The sequence below is a fragment of the Lepidochelys kempii genome, chromosome 19 (genome assembly GCF_965140285.1).
Source record: "Lepidochelys kempii isolate rLepKem1 chromosome 19, rLepKem1.hap1, whole genome shotgun sequence".
Classification (NCBI taxonomy): domain Eukaryota; kingdom Metazoa; phylum Chordata; order Testudines; family Cheloniidae; genus Lepidochelys; species Lepidochelys kempii.
Genome location: NC_136398.1, coordinates 18,774,116 through 18,793,672, shown reverse-complemented (window position 1 = coordinate 18,793,672; position 19,557 = coordinate 18,774,116). Strand labels below are relative to the sequence as shown.

The 19,557-nt window shown below is 49.3% G+C and overlaps 1 protein-coding gene across 3 annotated transcripts in view; it reads right to left on the bottom strand.

Annotated features, from left to right (window-relative positions):
* Positions 1–756: 756 nt before the first annotated feature.
* THEMIS2 (thymocyte selection associated family member 2) overlaps positions 757–19,557 on the bottom strand; it is a 30,752-nt gene continuing 11,951 nt past the window's right edge. For 2 of the 3 annotated variants that reach the window (XM_073317621.2, XM_073317622.2), the window contains exons 2-6: positions 19,220–19,360; positions 9,331–9,741; positions 6,780–7,831; positions 5,199–5,376; positions 757–2,320 (exon numbers count right to left, since the gene is read on the bottom strand). In XM_073317621.2, the coding sequence (XP_073173722.2) occupies positions 2,220–2,320; positions 5,199–5,376; positions 6,780–7,831; positions 9,331–9,741; positions 19,220–19,360 (1,883 nt within the window). In that variant the 3' untranslated portion in view covers positions 757–2,219. The remainder of the gene's footprint in view (positions 2,321–5,198; positions 5,377–6,779; positions 7,832–9,330; positions 9,742–19,219; positions 19,361–19,557) is intronic. The other variant, XM_073317623.2, reaches the window with a different exon arrangement.

Below are 19,557 nucleotides of genomic sequence, written 5' to 3'. Positions count from 1 at the left end.
GGTTATTGTAGCAGCAGAGGTGTAGCCAAGGGTATAATTTTGAGGACAAGTGATGTACAGGTGTAACTGGCAGCTTTTGGGGTATGGAATCTAGTGATGCACAAACCAGAAGCACTAACTTGACTTTCGTATGTCTGTACTGCAATAAAAAACCCACAGTGCTGAGTCTCAGCCTGACTCAGCCAACTCGGGCTCACAGCTTGGACTGTTGAGCTAAAAATTTGAGCTTCGGCTGGAGCCTGGGCTCCAAGATCCTCTGCCCCATCACCTAGCCCCAGATCCCAGTATGCGTTCATAGACTTGCTGGAGAGTAGACAAGAATAAATGTGGAGCTCTACGATGATGATGACATTGTTAAAGTCACACTACAGAGTATAATCCTCCCTTTGGCTGGATGAATAGCAAAAGGGCCTTGCTTTCAGTCAGGTGGAGGGGTTAGGTTTCAGATCTCTTTAGATTTCTATTTCTACCTGTTCCTCAAAGCAGTCAGCAGGTGTCTTCCAGCCTTTCTTCCACTAAGCCTGTCATGCCTGCATTGTGCCCAGATACCAGGGGGATGTGGAAGGTGGGGAAGTGTTCTCTTGCACTGCATGATGCTACCGTTGAATAACCTAAAGTTTTACACCATTAAAATCAAACAAGCCATCCAATTATTTCTCTTCCCTCTGCCTTGTGACAGATGCATTTTGTTGCATAGAGAATATTGATCCTGAGGCTTCAAGATATTTTACCAAACTTTAAATAAAACTGCTGGGCTTGTATTGTGACACTTTTTATTGTGTTTTTTGCCACCTTATAAATGAGAGCCAAAGACCAAGGGCGCAGCAGGGTCATTCACAAGCATCACACTGGGCATGCCAAAGGAAGACAGGGCAACAGGCTTGCTCACAAGCACACGGTACCCTGTGAGCTGAAGGACAGGTGGAACATTAGCACCAGTTGTCTCCAGCTGTGATCAAAGATGTAGCCTCTGGCTGTCTAAAAATGGCTGAGACAAACCAAATCACTGAAAATAATGGGGGAGGGGGTTCACAACTGCAGCTTTTTACAGTGTTCGCAAAAGGAGAAATGAGTTCAGCGGGAGCTGTAGAGTGTCTGTTAATTCCAGCCCCTGGAAGTGTTTCTCCATAGTGCCTTGGTGTTTGAGTTGTGTCCTCAGAGAGCCAGGGCAACCTCTCCAATTACGTAAATGTGTGAGTAATTTGTGTGGGTCCCAGCTGTAGCCAGCACTGCACTGTACAAAATATGCTAAACAAACCCTAACTAACCCAGTTCACTGCATGCTGGCAGCTGCACTGATTCTCATCCAGGAGATATTCTGAGGCTTACATTGCCAAACCTGGATGCCTAAAGTTAGGTTTCTAAATCAATAGTGAGGCACCGAAACAAAGTAGCCCAATTTTCAGCAGGGTCATGTCCCCACATATCCCACTGACAGCAGTGAGAGCTGCTCAGCACCTTCCATAATGAAGCTGCTTCTATTGAGTCTAACTTTAGGCACACAGGGTTGAAAGTTTTGGCCGGCCTTGATGACCTACAATATTAAACCCCACCCAGAACAGCATGCAGCAGCTGCAGAAAAGTCGTCTTTGTTATCCATGCAGTGAGGGTGAAAGATCACTCAAGCGCTACCCCACCTCCTGGTAGATGGCTGCCTATGGGCCTGCTCAGGGTGTGAGTGCACTCAGGTGAGGCTCCAGGGGTGACGCGTTTCCAGCCCCTTACAGATCTGAATCAAGGTGATTCAGATCAAGTATAAATGCAGAAAGAGAGCTCTAGCACCAGCACCCCATCCCAGAAGTTTACAGTGGGGTATACAGGGGTAAGAAGTGTTTTCCATCATAAACAGGATTTACAGTTTGATTCAATGGCTCTCAGCACCCCCACTATACAAATTGTTCCAGCAACCCTGGTTCCAAACTACACAGCTAAGGACAGCACTCCCCTTACCATAGGACCAACAACACCAGCCCTCTGCTTTAGTACATAGAGGACAGGGCAGGTCTCTGAATGTGCAGGCTCGCTTGCTTGCAGCACAATGGAGCAGTGACTGCTGGAACCCAGCTGTCTCTTCAGGCTGCACCGGAAAGGGCAGTTGGAAGCCACTTCATAGGACTCAGTGCTGCATTTAGCTTTTGTGAGTGCTCATCTCTGAGTTGAAGAGCTGGAAGTGGCTTTGGCGTAGGCCAGCATCTTTTCATGTCCTGTGGGCTGGAGTCCTAGTAGTGAAGAACAGCCTTCTGCATTTTATCAATTGTTTTTATAAGGTCTTCATCAATTACTTCATAGTCATGGTCAGAATCCTCGCTGACATTTGCATCTAAAAGGAAGAGGAAAGAGAATACCATGCAGGTGCTGTGACAGCGTTTGGGATGTCCTGGATGACTCCATGTGCTAAGATACTAGGGAGGTACGGACTATAGAAACCCTTTAGAGAGGCAGATTCTTGATCTCTCCTTCTTCCCTGCCAGTGTTGAGAGGCCTTGCGATGCAAGAGTAATACTTTTATCTGAGTACAACACTAGCAAAGGTGACTAACAGCAAATATCCCAGGAGCAAGAGCATAAAAAGCCATGAGCAATATAGTGAGTTTGCATGTTGCTAAGAACGCAGCATGTGTTGTGCTCAATTAGACCAATAACCTATCCAGACTGGTGTCTGGCTTCTGTCAGTGGCCAGTATCTAATGCTTTGCGGGGGATGACAAACAAAACCATTCCATGAACCTAGAGCCAGTTTTAGGGTTAGTGGGAGGGCACATACTTTCCAGCCCCTGCGGAGATCGGTTCACACCCTCAAGCATGAGATTTGTTTTTATGACCGTAGCCTACTTCTCTGTATCTGCACTGGCATGAGGGTTACCCCTTGCTGCGTGCGCTCCCTGAGTGAACAAGACAGCCTGATTTCTTCCTACATTATATTAACAAAACTTTAAAGAATATGAAAGTTGCAAAATTGAGCACTCAAAAGTTAGGAAGCATCAAAATTAAGGTTGTGTGCCTGGACAGCCTCAGTGAGGTGAGGGGTGGGTGGGTGTTGTTCCTGTTTTACACATAGGGACCAGAGACACAGAGAGGTTAAGGCCAAAATTGTTATCTGGTCCACTAATTTTGGGTGCCCAATTTGAGATGCCTAGACCCTGCTTTCCTAGAGTACTGATATGCATTTTATAGTACCGTATATGTTCAAGCACAGATCCCACTGACCCTAGATCAGATCAAAAATTTCCTGCTGAAAATGGTGTTTTCTGAAAAATGACTATATATTCCCATGAAAAATTTAATTTTTGTCAGCAAAAATTTTCTAAACAAAAATTGTAATCTAATTTCTTTTCAAATTAAATTTTAATTTTAATTTTTGAAATAATTTTTTTTGAGCCTTCAGGTTTTTTCCCCCTTTCTCACTCTTTTGTTTGTTTGTTACTGAATGCAGTAGAATGAATAAGGTCTAGAATTTTTTTCCCTCCCTTTTCTCCTCTGTAAGTTGTCAAATATTTGCCAACTTTAGAAAAGTTACCAAGGGACAAAAGGAGAAATGAAACTGTCATTCTATTACTTGGCAGCTTTTTCAAAGTTGAAGAGTGCCCCAAGGGTCGGTCCTGGGGCCGGTTTTATTCAATATCTTCATAAATGATCTGGAGGATGGTGTGGATTGCACTCTCAGCAAATTTGCGGATGATACTAAACTGGGAGGAGTGGTAGATACGCTGGAGGGGAGGGATAGGATACAGAAGGACCTAGACCAATTGGAAGATTGGGCCAAAAGGAATCTGATGAGGTTCAATAAGGATAAGTGCAGGGTCCTGCACTTAGGACGGAAGAACCCAATGCACAGCTACAGACTAGGGACCGAATGGCTAGGCAGCAGTTCTGCGGAAAAGGACCTAGGGGTGACAGTGGACGAGAAGCTGGATATGAGTCAGCAGTGTGCCCTTGTTGCCAAGAAGGCCAATGGCATTTTGGGATGTATAAGTAGGGGCATAGCGAGCAGATCGAGGGACGTGATCGTTCCCCTCTATTCGACATTGGTGAGGCCTCATCTGGAGTACTGTGTCCAGTTTTGGGCCCCACACTTCAAGAAGGATGTGGATAAATTGGAGAGAGTCCAGCAAAGGGCAACAAAAATGATTAGGGGACTGGAACACATGAGTTATGAGGAGAGGCTGAGGGAGCTGGGATTGTTTAGCCTGCAGAAGAGAAGAATGAGGGGGGATTTGATAGCCGCTTTCAACTACCTGAAAGGGGGTTCCAAAGAGGATGGCTCTAGGCTGTTCTCAATGGTAGCAGATGACAGAACGAGGAGTAATGGTCTCAAGTTGCAGTGGGGGAGGTTTAGATTGGATATTAGGAAAAACTTTTTCACTAAGAGGGTGGTGAAACACTGGAATGCGTTACCTAGGGAGGTGGTAGAATCTCCTTCCTTAGAGGTTTTTAAGGTCAGGCTTGACAAAGCCCTGGCTGGGATGATTTAACTGGGAATTGGTCCTGCTTTGAGCAGGGGGTTGGACTAGATGACCTTCTGGGGTCCCTTCCAACCCTGATATTCTATGATTCTATGATTCTATGATTTGAAACACGACAGACTGGAAAAAGAAAGAAAAAAAGGACTGTGTGAGGAAAACCCTGGACCACATTCATTTTATTGCACTCTGGCAAAAAGGGGGAGAACTAAATTTTGAATATTCAAATTTTTTAGTAAAACAATTTAAATAAAGTTTTTACAAAAAGTGCAAAATGGGTCCATTTCAACCCTTTGAAACAGGAAGAAATTCCAAACGGCCCAATGTGTTGCAAAGTGGTTTTTCCATTTCTTGGTCAAATCTAATCTCTATGCAGGCTGATAGGGGCTGGAATGTTGATGCTGCAGAGGCAGGGGAAACCCCCTAATAACGAACTTCCGGGCCCCTGCAATGGTCAAACACTCCCAGACCCCCTCTCCAGCTCCTGGCTTCTGGTTCCCACTGCAGGAAGCAAGTAATTGTTTCCCACTCGCCTTTTTAGAATTGTATCCAACATTGTGTCCCAAGCAATGGGGGCATCATGTCACAGCCCAGTAGCTCGCACCATCAGAAAAGTTTCCAGCCTAAGTTTTCCCTTAGCTTAATCAGATTAGTCCTAATAATTTTGCCACAGTGCATCACTCTGTGCACTTCCTTTTCATCCTTTGTGCTACAGCAGCATGTCTATTGGACAGTCTTACCTCTGGCCTCTTTGAAGGGTTTAGTAGGCTTAGGGGCCATCTGCGAGCCAGTGTGATGTAGCGAGTACTCATTCGGGGAGCTCCGGACAATCGGCCGACTCCTCGCATTCCTAGGCTTGGAGGATGGCGGCACAGACTCCTCGGGTATGCACTTTGACTTGGACAAAGGGGGCAGTGGCTAATGGGAAGAGGAATAAGATGGATTTTAAAAATGAAAGGCTGTAGTCCCGTCTGTTGAAGATGCTGGTAGCGGGGTGTGTGGACTGCAAGCAATGGGATAGTTGCCAAGAAAATCCAGTCCCAAATGGACACCAGAGAGCCGGGGTGCAGGATTTCTGCTAGAATTTCTGCAGGGAAGTGGGGTGATCAGCAAGGACTCCAACCTCTGCAGGGGTCATAGAATCATAGAATCATAGAATCTCAGGGTTGGAAGGGACCCCAGAAGGTCATCTAGTCCAACCCCCTGCTCGAAGCAGGACCAATTCCCAGTTAAATCATCCCAGCCACGGCTTTGTCAAGCCTGACCTTAAAAACCTCTAAGGAAGGAGATTCTACCACCTCCCTAGGTAACGCATTCCAGTGTTTCACCACCCTCTTAGTGAAAAAGTTTTTCCTAATATCCAATCTAAACCTCCCCCACTGCAACTTGAGACCATTACTCCTCGTTCTGTCATCTGCTACCATTGAGAACAGTCTAGAGCCATCCTCTTTGGAACCCCCTTTCAGGTAGTTGAAAGCAGCTATCAAATCCCCCCTCATTCTTCTCTTCTGCAGGCTAAACAATCCCAGCTCCCTCAGCCTCTCCTCATAACTCATGTGTTCCAGTCCCCTAATCATTTTTGTTGCCCTTTGCTGGACTCTCTCCAATTTATCCACATCCTTCTTGTAGTGTGGGGCCCAAAACTGGACACAGTACTCCAGATGAGGCCTCACCAATGTTGAATAGAGGGGAACGATCACGTCCCTTGATCTGCTCGCTATGCCCCTACTTATACATCCCAAAATGCCATTGGCCTTCTTGGCAACAAGGGCACACTGCTGACTCATATCCAGCTTCTCGTCCACTGTCACCCCTAGGTCCTTTTCCGCAGAACTGCTGCCTAGCCATTCGGTCCCTAGTCTGTAGCTGTGCATTGGGTTCTTCCGTCCTAAGTGCAGGACCCTGCACTTATCCTTATTGAACCTCATCAGATTTCTTTTGGCCCAATCCTCCAATTTGTCTAGGTCCTTCTGTATCCTATCCCTCCCCTCCAGCGTATCTACCACTCCTCCCAGTTTAGTATCATCCGCAAATTTGCTGAGAGTGCAATCCACACCATCCTCCAGATCATTTATGAAGATATTGAACAAAACCGGCCCCAGGACCGACCTTTGGGGCACTCCACTTGGTACCGGCTGCCAACTAGACATGGGTCCCCTTCTTTCCCAGCTCTTCCTGTGCTCTGCTGCCTGGCTGAGTACCACTGTGGTGGAGTAAAAGAGCTGCTCTGCCCAAAAGGAGGATAGGCAACAAAAGCATATATCACACACACACACACACCGCCCACCCCCTCCCTTGTATAAGAAGAATCAGATCGGTACCTTTGGTTTCTCAGTGACCTCTTTGGCTCCAGGTAGCTGGGTCCCTGCTTTGTCCCTGAACTCCTTTCTTTTGGGGGGCCGTGGTGGGGGAGCCTCATTGCTAGGCATCAGCTTTAGCAAATGATAATAAAAGGATTCTGTCAGCTCTTCGACTTTTGACCTGTCTGTCAGGGGTGTCTGTGGTGGGGCAGGCTCCTCTGTGAAGAACAGGGCCATGTCCAGCCACTGAGGGGGGATCTGGAAGCTCACTGACGGCGCCTCGCACAAGCTGGTCACTAAGAAGGGCTCAGTGATTCGCGCTTCCAGCCGCAGAGCGGAGAAAGAGCCCAGAACATCATTGGCAAGGGAAGAATCCTTGGTTGTCACCTTGACCTCGCAGGGCAGCTGAAGCTGCTCCACTATCTCAGGGAGGCTGTATCTCCTGCTGTCGCTGACCTCTTCCACAAAGCCGCCTTCCAGGTGCAGTGGCAGCATGAGCTCCTCGCTCTCCTCGTCCTCGCCGCTGTTCCTGCTGCACAGGAGGACGTTGATGGACTTGTGTTCTGCCTGCCTGCGGACCTGGGTCTTGGCCAGGTGCAGCACCTCCAGCCGGTCCCCCATGCTGAGAGATGGCAGATCCTCCTCGGTGCTCTCACAGTCTTTAGTCACCACCACCCGCAGGCACTTACCCATCCCCAGACTCGTTGTCAGGTCAAAGACTGTGGGGAACTCCCGGGGGCGTCTTCGAAATTTGCCCTGGTAGGTGCTGGAGAGCAGGAAGTGCCGGGAGCCCCTCCTGCCCTTGCTGGACGAGGCGAGAATCCTCCAGGCACAGCACTTGCCATGGATTTGGATCTTCTGCCCCTTCTGCAGGCGGGGAATCCAGTCATTCTCGAAGATAGGCAGGTTCTCAGGACCCTCCAGGATCTCAGCCTGCATGGGGAAGGCCCCCTCCAGCCCCAGGACCTCACTCAGCATCAGCGGCTTGATGAAGTGGATGTGTTGAGACTCCTCAGTGACATCCTCCACATCCACTTCCAGGGTGGAAGGGATTTTCACCACCTCCTTCCGCACTGCAGGGGGGAGACGCGCATCAGTGAGAGCCAGCAGTCCCAACCCCAGCCAGTGTCACCCCATTGACCCTGGTGATGGACCTGGGAATCAGGCCCCAGACGCTTTTGCAGCCTACAATAACCAGGGGTTATCTCCCTGCCAGGGAGACCCTGGGTCTCCACTGCTGCTCTTGTCCAGGCTGAGATGCTGGCAGGATGCACTGACCCTGGCTCCAATACTGGTTTAAACTCAGCATGGCAGCTGCCATCTTGATACCCTGGGGAATGAATAGGGGACATCCAGAGCTGAAAGCATGAGCTGCTGTAGCATGAGCTAAAGTTTCTACCTGGGCTAGATCAGAAGCCTGTCCTCTCTGGATCGGCACAGAGAGGTCCTGTAACACATTGATCAGTGGGTACAGAAACACAGTGTCTAGTTGCTTGCCCCCCTGGGGACAGAGTGCGTGTGTGTCTAACTACCTAGCCAATATGGACAGAGATAAATGTGTTAGGTCAGCGGTTCTCAAACTGTGGGTTGTGACCTGATTTTAATGGACTAGACGATTACATAGTCCCTCCTGGTCTTGGAATGTGGGAATCTATGAATCCAGGCTGGCAGTTCCTAGGTTCCCATGTAAATATCAGCATCATTACCATTCCATTGCTCATGTGAAAAAGGAGAGTGCGGGGTACAATTTACTGTGACTGCTCAGTTTGATGCCTTACATGGGTGGTGCTTGGGAGATGCCATGACTTATCCCACCCCCCAATCAAGAAGAAGCTGAGCCCAAGGAGCCCCATCAAGGTGAGCCAGGGCCAAGGAGCCCAGAGGAACCCAGGGGCAACACCGTCATATTTTGAAGACCTGCGCAATTTACTGTGGGCAGCAGCATCACATATTGGTTACACACACAGATGGGGCTTGGGAAAGTACTTCCATCTGGCTATCCAGTCTGGCCCACTGGCTTAGATTGGCTGATATGGACTATTTGGGTTCTTAATAGCTTCAGTTAATGATTTAAATAAATGCCTCAGTTCACTGAAAGGAAAGTTCTTCCCCCAACAAAGTCACCCAGAGACAGCAACACACACATTGAGATGGGCACACACAAGGGGGACCACCTTTGCTGAATGGAAATAAGGAAAAACGACAACTTTAGGGGACACTAAGGGACATTTTAGGGAAACCCCATTTCCCTTTGCACAGCATGGATTGTTCTCTCAAGTGTACAATACAATTATCATAAGCTTCAACTTAAAGTTTAAAACGTACTAATGATCCGTTTTAGTGCATTTCAGTACATCTTACAATAAGGGCTGGGTGATTGCCTTAAAGGACAAATCAATGAAATAAGGGGCTGCCCCTTAAAATAAAGGATGGCTGGTCACCCTAGCACACATTGAGACTCCAGGACACACCTCCCCCACAAACTGACCCAGAGGCACGGAGCCATACACACATCACTCCATCCAGCTCTCTCTCTCTCACATACCCGCCCCCCGGCTGCATCTGTACTCACTGTGCATTATCGCCTGCACCTCGTACACGGGGCAGAGGAGCAGTGAGTGCCTGCCGAGGGCAGAGCATTTCAGGCGCTGGCCCCTCAGGGCTCCCGACTCCAGTACCTGGCTCAGCGTGTAGCTCGGCTGCCCGCTGCACTCACAGAACTGGCCCTGGAAGGAGAAGGGGAGGCAGAACGAACGCTGTCCGTTCTGCCCCGTGGTTGTGCAGTTGGCAAACTCCTGGCCCTCATGCCTGGCCACTGAAAGCAAGGAAATGGGCTGGCCCTTGGGAATGAACTGCCCATCCACGGTCAAGTCAACTGCTGAGGCGAAGGTGAAGGGCATGTCCTGGAGCCCTGCTGGCCTGCTCCTGGCGAGCTTCTTCAAGCTCATGTATGACAGCTTGTCTCGGCTGGGCTGGAAATGCCCTGCAGGAGGGCCAGAGGGAGCTCACTGTTAGTGGGGAGGTAGGGTTGCCGCGTCTGGGATGATCCTGAGCCCATAACACTGGACAGTTGGCTGTGAGCACTGGAACCCAGGCAGGCTCCCCAGGACGGCTGCCTCAACAAAGGGATGGTGCTGGGAAACCCTGGCCAGGCAACCCTGAACCAGGGACCACAGGTGCCAACTTTTGTCGGCGCCAGAGGATGTTTGCGCCCTCCCCGCACCCCCACCCCATTAGATCCCTCCCAAAATCCCCACCCCAGCCCCGCCTCCGCCCCCAAGCTCGCCACGTTCCCCTTCCTCCCCAGGCTTGCCGCGCGACACAGCTGGGAGGGAGGTGGGAGAAGCAGGACCCAGGGCGCGCTCAGGGGCGGAGGCGGAGCGGAGGCAGAGGTGAGCTGGGGCGGACGGACGGGGGGGGGGAGCTGCCGGTGAGGGCTCTGCACCCACCAAATTTTCCCCGTGGTGCTCCAGCCTCAGAGCACCCACGGAGGTGGCACCTATGCCAGGGACCCTGGGAATGAGGAGCCTCAATGGAGCCTCGTCTGTACGCAAGCCTGAGCCAGGCTCAGATCCCAGCAGCGCCTGCGTGAAGGCCTGCCCCACCCCACCACCCACCCCACCAGGGCAGCGGGGCTGGGGATTAGCCACACCCGCCTCCGCAAGTGCGGCCAGAGTGGGGTGTGGCCTGGAGGCGATGGGCATGTGGGTGGGGGGCCGGTGCAGGGGCGTGGGTGGGCGCCCCTGGGTGAGGTGGGGGGTGTGGCCTGCGTGTGGTGGCCAGGATGTGTGTGTGGCTGGGGCATGTGTGTGGGACCTAGGGTTGCCAAGCTTCCGTTTTTCGACAGGAACATCCGGTCAAAAAGGGAACCTGGTGGCTGCTGACTGGGCCATTGAAAGTCCGCTCGGCGGCGCAGCAGAGCTAAGGCAGGCTCCCTACCTGGCTCCGTGTGGCTCCAGGAAGCAGCTGGCATGTCCCTGTGGCCCTTAGCTGCATGGAGGCTCCGCGCACTGCCCCCACCCTGAGCACCGGCTCCGCAGCTCCCATTGGCCGGGACCGTGGCCAGTCAGAGCTGCGGGTCTGTGCCTGCGGGCGAGGACAGTGCGCAGAGCCTCCCTGGCTACCCCGGCGCGTAGGAGCCAGAGGACATGTTGCCGCTTCCAGGAGCCGCCTCAGGGAAACAGTGCCTGGAGCCCACACTGTACCCTGAACCCCCTCCCCCAGCGCTGAGCCCCATCCCACACCCCAGCTCCCTCCCGGATCCACTCCACACTCCCTCCCCCAGCCCTGAGCCCTCTCCTGAACCCAAACTCCCTTCCAGAGCCTGCACCCCCTTCCACACTCCAAACCCCTTGGCCTGGTGTGGGTTCTGGGCTGGGGCAGGGGTTGGGGTGTGGGCAAAGGGGGGAATTCTGCTGCTTCCGGGAGCTGCGCGGAGCCAGGGCAGGCAGGGAGCTTGCCTTGGCTCCACTGAGCCACCGACTGGACTTTCAAAGGGCCAGTCAGCAGTGCTGACCGGAGCTGCCAGGGTCCCTTTCGACTGGACACCTGGCAATCCTAGACAAGCGTGTTCGGTTTTCTGCAATCAGAAAGCTGGCAACCCTTGCAGGGCCTGTTTGTGGTGGGGAGGCACTGTTCGGTTACATGTGGCTGGTGTGTGTGGGGGAGTGACGCCTATACGTCATGGCAGGATGCGTGTGTGGTCTATATATCCGGGTGGGGTGGGGTGGGAAGAGTGTGTGTGTGCTTATGGCTGGGGTGAGGATGGCCAGTAGATAATGGCAGGGGTGGGGGTATGTGACGAGGCTGGTGTGTGTGTGTATGCTGGGGTGCGAATGGCCTGTAGGTAGTGGTGTGTGTGTGTGTGTGTGTGTGTAAGGGGACTGTTGGCACCTCACTAACACTCACTGGGGGGTTTTGGTTGATCGCTCCCAGCACTAAAAGAAAGGGGAAGGGCGGATGGGAAATCAGGACCCTGAGACTGACAGTCCCCAGGAACAATGAGGAGAGGCCAGTGCTCCAGGTCAGCCTGATTAACAGGGTGGGCAGGCACATAAGGGAGTCAGGAGGCCGGGGGGTCCCAGTCTCCTGTGAGCTGGAATTGCCTGGAACAGAGTGGGGCCGAGCTAAGGGGAGAGCAGCGGCCCGAGCTGAGCAGGGGAGCAGAGCCGGGCCAGCCAGAGAGCCGGAGAAGCAGCCCAGGGAGCAGATCCTGTGCTGGGAGCAGAGCTGCAGCCACAGAGCAGGGTGTGGTGAGCAACTGGGGCCAAGCAAGGGGGGCCTTGGGCAAAGGGCCCAGCGCAGAGAGACACCCCCAGCCAAGGGTCCTTGCAGGCCAGACTGGGAGGGGTATCTGAACCCGACGGGGGGCTGACCCTGGGAAGAAGGGTCCCACCACCCAAAGCCTGGAGGTGTGTGGCCAACACCATTGCAAGCGTCCAACCCGCAGCATCCCTGCAGCACGGCCGGGGCCTGGGACTTACAAGGAACAGACTCTGAACTGCCCTGACATTCCAGAGACACTGTTTGTGATGTTCCCTGCCACAGAGCGGGGTGTGTTGGATCATATTAAAGAAGTTCTGTATTAAAATCACAAATGAGTTTGATTCCCCAGAGTTTCAATTCCAGGGTATTACTAATTAAGAGGTCTCTTGGTTTTTGGTACTGTTTCTCTCCCTCTATGTGTGAAACTTGCAAGCTGCTAATTGTGTTAGTGCATTCTAAGACTGAGTCTGTTCTCAAAGCAATTCACAGAGAGAGAGACTCAAAGCAATACTCCAACAACAGAAACAGCACCCAGAGACTCCCCGCCCTTTTGTTGTATTAACAATTGTGATTAAAATAGAGATAGAGGATGTATGTGGTGGATGCTTGGTGTGGATAATAACTGAATGATCAGGGAGGTGCCAGCCTAAGAATCCAGTGTCCATCGGCTGAAGAAGGCGTCAAGTGGAAATAACCAGAGGACCCCCCCCGGAGGGCAGACTGGAATCCACCCAACAGCCTCAAGGATGGGAGAACCAAAGAACAAGATAACATCTTGGAGCCGTCAGGAATGTGCTATCTGCTGATTGATTCAGCAACAGCATGATGAAGCAATTCCCATAGACTGGCATAGGAAGAAATTCCTATAAAAATAGACTCTAAAAAGTGAGAACTTTGGGGTCTGATTCTGCAAACCAACTTCCAGGAGCATCAGATGAGCATCTGACAAGGCCCTGCTCCCTCCTCATGTCCAGGCCACCTGGCCAGTGACTTGGCATGAGCAACTCTAAGGCTGGTAACTATGATAACAACCTTGCAGAACCTGTGTGTGTGGGTGTGTGTGTGTGTGTGTTTGTATGAATGAATGTGAGAATAAATATGAGATTGAATGGAATGTTATAGCTATAACTAACTGCTTACTATGATTCTTTCTGTATTCACAATAAATGTGGTGTTTTGCCTTTTTCCCTTTAATAAGATCCTGCTGGTTTTTATTTTATTGGTACAACATTTTGGTGGAGAATTGCGAAAGGGGGAATATTGGTAAAAAACCTCAGTTATTGTAAATATTGGTGTGCACACCGCCAGCTCTAGTGAGCTAGGCATTTCTATTAGGTTAACCAGACCTGCTGGCCTCCGAGAAGGTAGCAGGGGACCTGCTGGCCTCCGAGAAGGTAGCAGGAAAAACAGATTAAACCAGACCTGCTGGCCTCTGAGAAGGTAGCAGGGGACCTGCTGGCCTCCGAGAAGGTAGCAGGAAAAACAGATTAAACTAGACCTGCTGGCCTCTGGGAAGGTAGCAGGGGACCTGCTGGCCTCCGAGAAGGTAGCAGGGAAGAACAGGTTAACCGGACCTGCTGGCCTCTGAGAAGGTAGCAGGGGACCTGCTGGCCTCCGAGAAGGTAGCAGGAAAAACAGATTAAACTAGACCTGCTGGCCTCTGGGAAGGTAGCAGGGGACCTGCTGGCCTCCGAGAAGGTAGCAGGGAAGAACAGGTTAACTGGACCTGCTGGCCTCCGAGAAGGTAGCAGGGAGAAACAGGTTAACCAGACCTGCTGGCCTCCGAGAAGGTAGCAGGGAGAAATAGGTTAACTGGACCTGCTGGCCTCTGGGAAGGTAGCAGGGGACCTGCTGGCCTCCGGGAAGGTAGCAGGGGAAAAACGCATAGATTAAGCTATGATTTCAGAATCTAGGCTGTGTCACTTGCTAAGTAATACCAGCAGTGAGAAAGAGATTGAAATATCCATGTTAAGATGTTTAAAAGAAAACAGGGTAAGCCAGTACTAGAGGGAGGAATGGAGTCAGAAGGAACTCCAACCTCACCTTTTGTTAAAGAAATTACACCTTTTAAACAAATCCTTCAAAAATTTGGGCACAGTCCTTGGACTAAACAAGCCCTAGCTGATGTCTGCACTATTTCGGACCTAGAGGATAGATTGGCTCAGTATATCCTCATATACAAACCTTCTAGTGCTGCCAAAAGAGATGCAGCAGCAATTTGGTTGTTGTGGGAGGCATGTAAGGATTCTTCCCTCCGCTTGTCTTCATGTAAAGAGGAAAAGGCACAAATGGAAAAGGGAGCAGACAATTGGAAGGTGCTGGCTACAAATATCCAAAGCCAGCTGAAAATAGTGAAAGAGGCACTTCAGGAATACAAAAAGAGTGAAAAAGTTAACTCTGCAGAGGCTGGAGGGAGGCAGGTAAAGGGGGAGAAGGTCCTATGTACGGCACCCCCAGGCATAATTACAAAGAGAAAAGAGAGTAAAAAAAAAAAAAAGTTAACTCTGCAGAGGCTGGAGGGAATTAAGCAGTTAAACTTTGTATTTCACCCAAACAACTTTTAACCAAAAATGTTAAAAAGGAAAAGTGTTAGAGCATTCTTGGTTTCTTTGCAGCCATTCTGAAAGAAAAATGGGCCCTTTTCCAAAGGAATGTCTGTAAATTAGCCAGGCAAAAATAAACTATCTGATTAAAATCATTTGACTGGACAATTTAGTCAAATTTGCTAAAAGAACATAAGAGGGTTCTATTGGAACTTAACTGCCTCAAATGTATAAAGGGAATGTAAGATGTAAAAAACAGAGCAGTGTGGAAGGGATGTTAAGGAAAAGAAAATGTGTATGTATCTGTCTGAGTGTGTGTAAATATGTAAAGTTCTAAGGACCAGTTAGTTTTGTTTTTGTTTTAAATAATGCCACTAAAAATCCATTTGACTCTTTAATTCAAAGTTGCAAAACTGACAGACCTTTTTGCTAGACACAGGTAATTAGTGTTGTTTGGCTTTGGGATTTGGCATTTAACCCTTAAAAGGTAACTCAAATGCTTTACAAAATTTAAAATGTTTTTAAGTTGTGGCTGCAGCAGGGCAGTCAAAATCAGGAGAATATAAAAAAAAAAATTTGGATTCTTTTTGTTTGTTTGTTTTTGTAACAAAATAGCAGATGAGAGTTGTAGTAAAAAAAAAATTAAAAAAAGACAGTGCCTCTCTGAAGCAACAGCAGGGGTGAGGTGCACAAAACAAAAAGAAGCAATGTTAGAAACACTGAGTCTTAAAATGGCTCTGAGTAATCAGACTGTCACTTTGATAAAGGTACATGAAAACTCTGTAAGCAAAAAAAGAAATAGTGACACCTTATGTAAAAATGGATCTGGATAATGTTATAGAAGTTAAACTATGGAAGGAATGTGCATTTGCCCCAGAACATGTGCAGGGTATATTGTAGAAGGGGCAAAAGAAATGCAAACATACCATGCTACTTAATTGAAATGCTATTAGGGCTCCAAAGGGAGCCACAATAGGTTGGGTTTTCTTTTTCAGATTGCTGTGTGTTTTGGAAGCAGAAGTTAAAAGTAATCAAAACTCTGGTGAAAGTTGATTGTGTCCCTTTTAAGATAGAGTCTCTGAGCTGCTGATGGCTTTAAATCCAAAAGCAGGAAGTTTCTGTGAAAATGCAAATTACCTAAATGATAAAGGAAGGAAAGAACTAGCAGCACAAAGGAGCTGCAGATAAAGGACATACCTGGTCAGCAAACAAATTGTCTAAATAAAAGGCATGGGATAACAAGATAATTTTAATAAATTTAATGATAATAAGTATCCCTGTAACAATGTATAGTGTGTATGATTTTTGGAAAAATCCTTTAAGGTCGTATGGTAATGATGCTTCTCAGTTATTACCTGTAAATACAACTTAAAGCTTAACACAGCAGGAAAAACATTATAAACTTGGTCTGCTGTATAAGAAGGAAAACTCAGGGATTTAATGACTAAACAGTGGGATAATTTCCCCATAACCCTTAAAAGATAAAAGCCTTTGAAACCTGGCCTGCCTATAGAACAAAAACAGGAAAATATGGGGGCAATTTCTCTGTTTTGCCTGCAATCAGCAAGGGTATTTGTAAAAGAAATATTTTAAGCAATAATCTGCCACCCCAAAAGGGGTAGAAACATGTTCTTTTTGTCTGTCAGAAAATCAGGAAAAGCTGCCAGCTGAAAAGCAACCCAATACCATGAATCTACTGTCACAATAGAAATTGTGTTCTGTGTTCTATGTTTTGTCTTGTGTTTTGTGTTGTTGCTAGCACTGTTGTGTGTTTAAAAAAAAAAATACTGAAGACCTGCAGGAACTTAAAAATAAATTAAGCTTTCTGTCCCAGCTACAGGACAGCCTGATACAAAAACAAGTACATGCCAATGTAGACTTGGTCCAAATTGGTCTGGGTAACCTAGAAGGCCGATGGAATCTTTAGTAATGGCTTAATACTACCACATGGCTTATCCATAAGAAAAAAAATATATTAGAAATAGGAAACTACACAGCCATAGCTATGGGATGCACTGAAATGCAGATACTTGCACTAGCTACTTTGGAACACAAAATGTTCTGGGTCCTATTGGGAAATATTAAGGGTTTGGTGCATTTGTTAAAACAAAGAAAGAGATCATTGTTTGACACTTATCAATATGAATGGATGCAATATGTTTCCAGTATTGTAAACCAGACTTGTTAATGGGAGAAATTGTTGTCAAAATTGCACACCAACAGTCCCTGGAGGCAAAGGTATTGAAGGTTAACCCACTCCCCATATTACACATGGGATCCTTCTGGCTACCCTGGACCTTGAGCCAGTGGGCTGGGGAGGGAGGGAAGCTATTGGACACTAGATGTTGTATTGAATGGACTCCTCAAAAGTGGGTGTGCCTCACCTTGCCTGTTGCCCCAGAACCTTGTAGTAAAGATACATCACTAGGATCATGTATGTGGCATGAATTGGAATCACAAACTCAAATTGCCTCGCAGTACTTTCTCTTTAATAGGCTACATAGAAAGTGACACTGACGATTATAAATCTTAGTGTCAAAAGGGGGATTATGTTGGATCATATTAAAGAAGTTCTGTATTAAACTCACAAATGAGTTTGATTCCCCAGAGTTTCAATTCCAGGGTATTACTAATTAAGAGGTCTCTTGGTTTTTGGTGCTGTTTCTCTCCCTCCATGCGTGAAACTTGCAAGCTGCTAATTGCGTTAGTACATTCTAAGACAGAGTCTGTTCTCAAAGCAATTCACAGAGAGAGAGACTCAAAGCAATACTCTAACAACAGAAACAGCACCCAGAGACTCCCCGCCCTTTTGTTGTATTAACCATTGTGATTAAAATAGAGATAGAGGATGTATGTGGTGGATGCTTGGTGTGGATAATAACTGAATGATCAGGGAGGTGCCAGCCTAAGAATCCAGTGTCCATCGGCTGAAGAAGGCGTCAAGTGGAAATAACCAGAGGACCCCACCCGGAGGGCAGACTGGAATCCACCCAACAGCCTCAAGGATGGGAGAACCAAAGAACAAGATAACATCTTGGAGCCGTCAGGAATGTGCTATCTGCTGATTGATTCAGCAACAGCATGATGAAGCAATTCCCATAGACTGGCATAGGAAGAAATTCCTATAAAAATAGACTCTAAAAAGTGAGAACTTTGGGGTCTGATTCTGCAAACCAACTTCCAGGAGCATCAGATGAGCATCTGACAAGGCCCTGCTCCCTCCTCATGTCCAGGCCACCTGGCCAGTGGCTTGGCATGAGCAACTCTAAGGCTGGTAACTATGATAACAACCTTGCAGAACCTGTGTGTGTGGGTGTGTATGTGTGTGTGGGTGTGTTTGTATGAATGAATGTGTGAATAAATATGAGATTGAATGGAATGTTATAGCTATAACTAACTGCTTACTATGATTCTTTCTGTATTCACAATAAATGTGGTATTTTGCCTTTTTCCCTTTAATAAGATCCTGCTGGTTTTTATTTTATTGGTATAACAGGTGATGTGTTTCCTTTAACCGTTCCCATTTTTCCTTATTCTTTTTAAAATTAATTGTTGATTAAACAACTTGTGTTTGTTTTAAATTGATGTAATGATCAGTGAGGCAGGGAAGTGCCCAGTGCAGAGAGAGTACCCCGGGGTGGGGACACCCTAGCCCCTGTCCTAGGTGACCACAGCAGAGTTGGGGGTCGAGCCCCCCAGGAATCCTGGGCCCATCCTTGTTGGGGTTGCGAGGACTCTGCCAGGCAGGAGAGTGGAAGGGGAGTCCTCAAGGGCAGGGAGGCCTCTGGGTAAAGGAAGTGGGAGCGAGGATCCTTTTGCTAGCCCACTTCACTGGGAGAGTGCAAAAGCCACGAAAGTTCCCCACAATAGTGGGACCAATCTCCCGCTTACATATGGCTGGGGTGCGGATGGCCGGGAGGCAGTGGGGTGTGTGTGTGTGTGATTGGGGTGCGGATGGCCGGGAGGCAGTGGGGTGTGTGTGTATGATTGGGTGTGTGTATGATTGGGGTGTGGATGGCCGGGAGGCAGTGGGGTGTGTGTGTATGATTGGGGTGCGGATGGCCAGGAGGCAGTGGTGTGTGTGTGTATGATTGGGGTGCGGATGGCCGGGAGGCAGTGGGGTGTGTGTATGATTGGGGTGCGGATGGCCAGGAGGCAGTGGTGTGTGTGTGTGTGATTGGGTGTGTGTGTGTGATTGGGGTGCGGATGGCCGGGAGGCAGTGGGGTGTGTGTGTGATTGGGGTGCGGATGGCTGGGAGGCAGTGGGGTGTGTGTGTGTGATTGGGTGTGTGTATGATTGGGGTGCGGATGGCCGGGAGGCAGTGGGGTGTGTGTGTATGATTGGGGTGCGGATGGCCGGGAGGCAGTGGTGTGTGTGTGTGTGATTGGGTGTGTGTATGATTGGGGTGCGGATGGCCGGGAGGCAGTGGGGTGTGTGTATGATTGGGGTGCGGATGGCCGGGAGGCAGTGGGGTGTGTGTATGATTGGGGTGTGGATGGCCGGGAGGCAGTGGGGTGTGTGTGTATGATTGGGGTGCGGATGGCCGGGAGGCAGTGGTGTGTGTGTGTGAGGGGGAGGATGGGGTGTGGCTGGGTGGGTGGCTGGGTGCCTACCTGCAGTAGGCTAAGTGGGCATGGGGTGTCCCAGTTTACCTGTGAAGTTCAGAGGCAGCTCCGTTGCTTGCCCAGTCTCTGGATCCTCACAGGTGATCTTCTGCAGGCGAAGGCCAGTAATCTTTACCAGGTCCCCGGTTGATAAGCAGCACTCTCTGCCGCCCATCTCGTACACAGACCCTGCAGGGGAACGGGGAGGCGTTCACAGGTGTGTCTGTGGTTGCGGTCAGACTGCACTGGACCCGCACTGTCACCCAGCAAGGCCCTCGCCCCCCAGGAGGTACCACACCCTGGAGAAGGCCCCGCCGGAGAGGAAGGACAGCCCAGCCCTGCTCTGCCACAGACATCCTGCGAGACCCAGCGCCTCCGAACTGCTC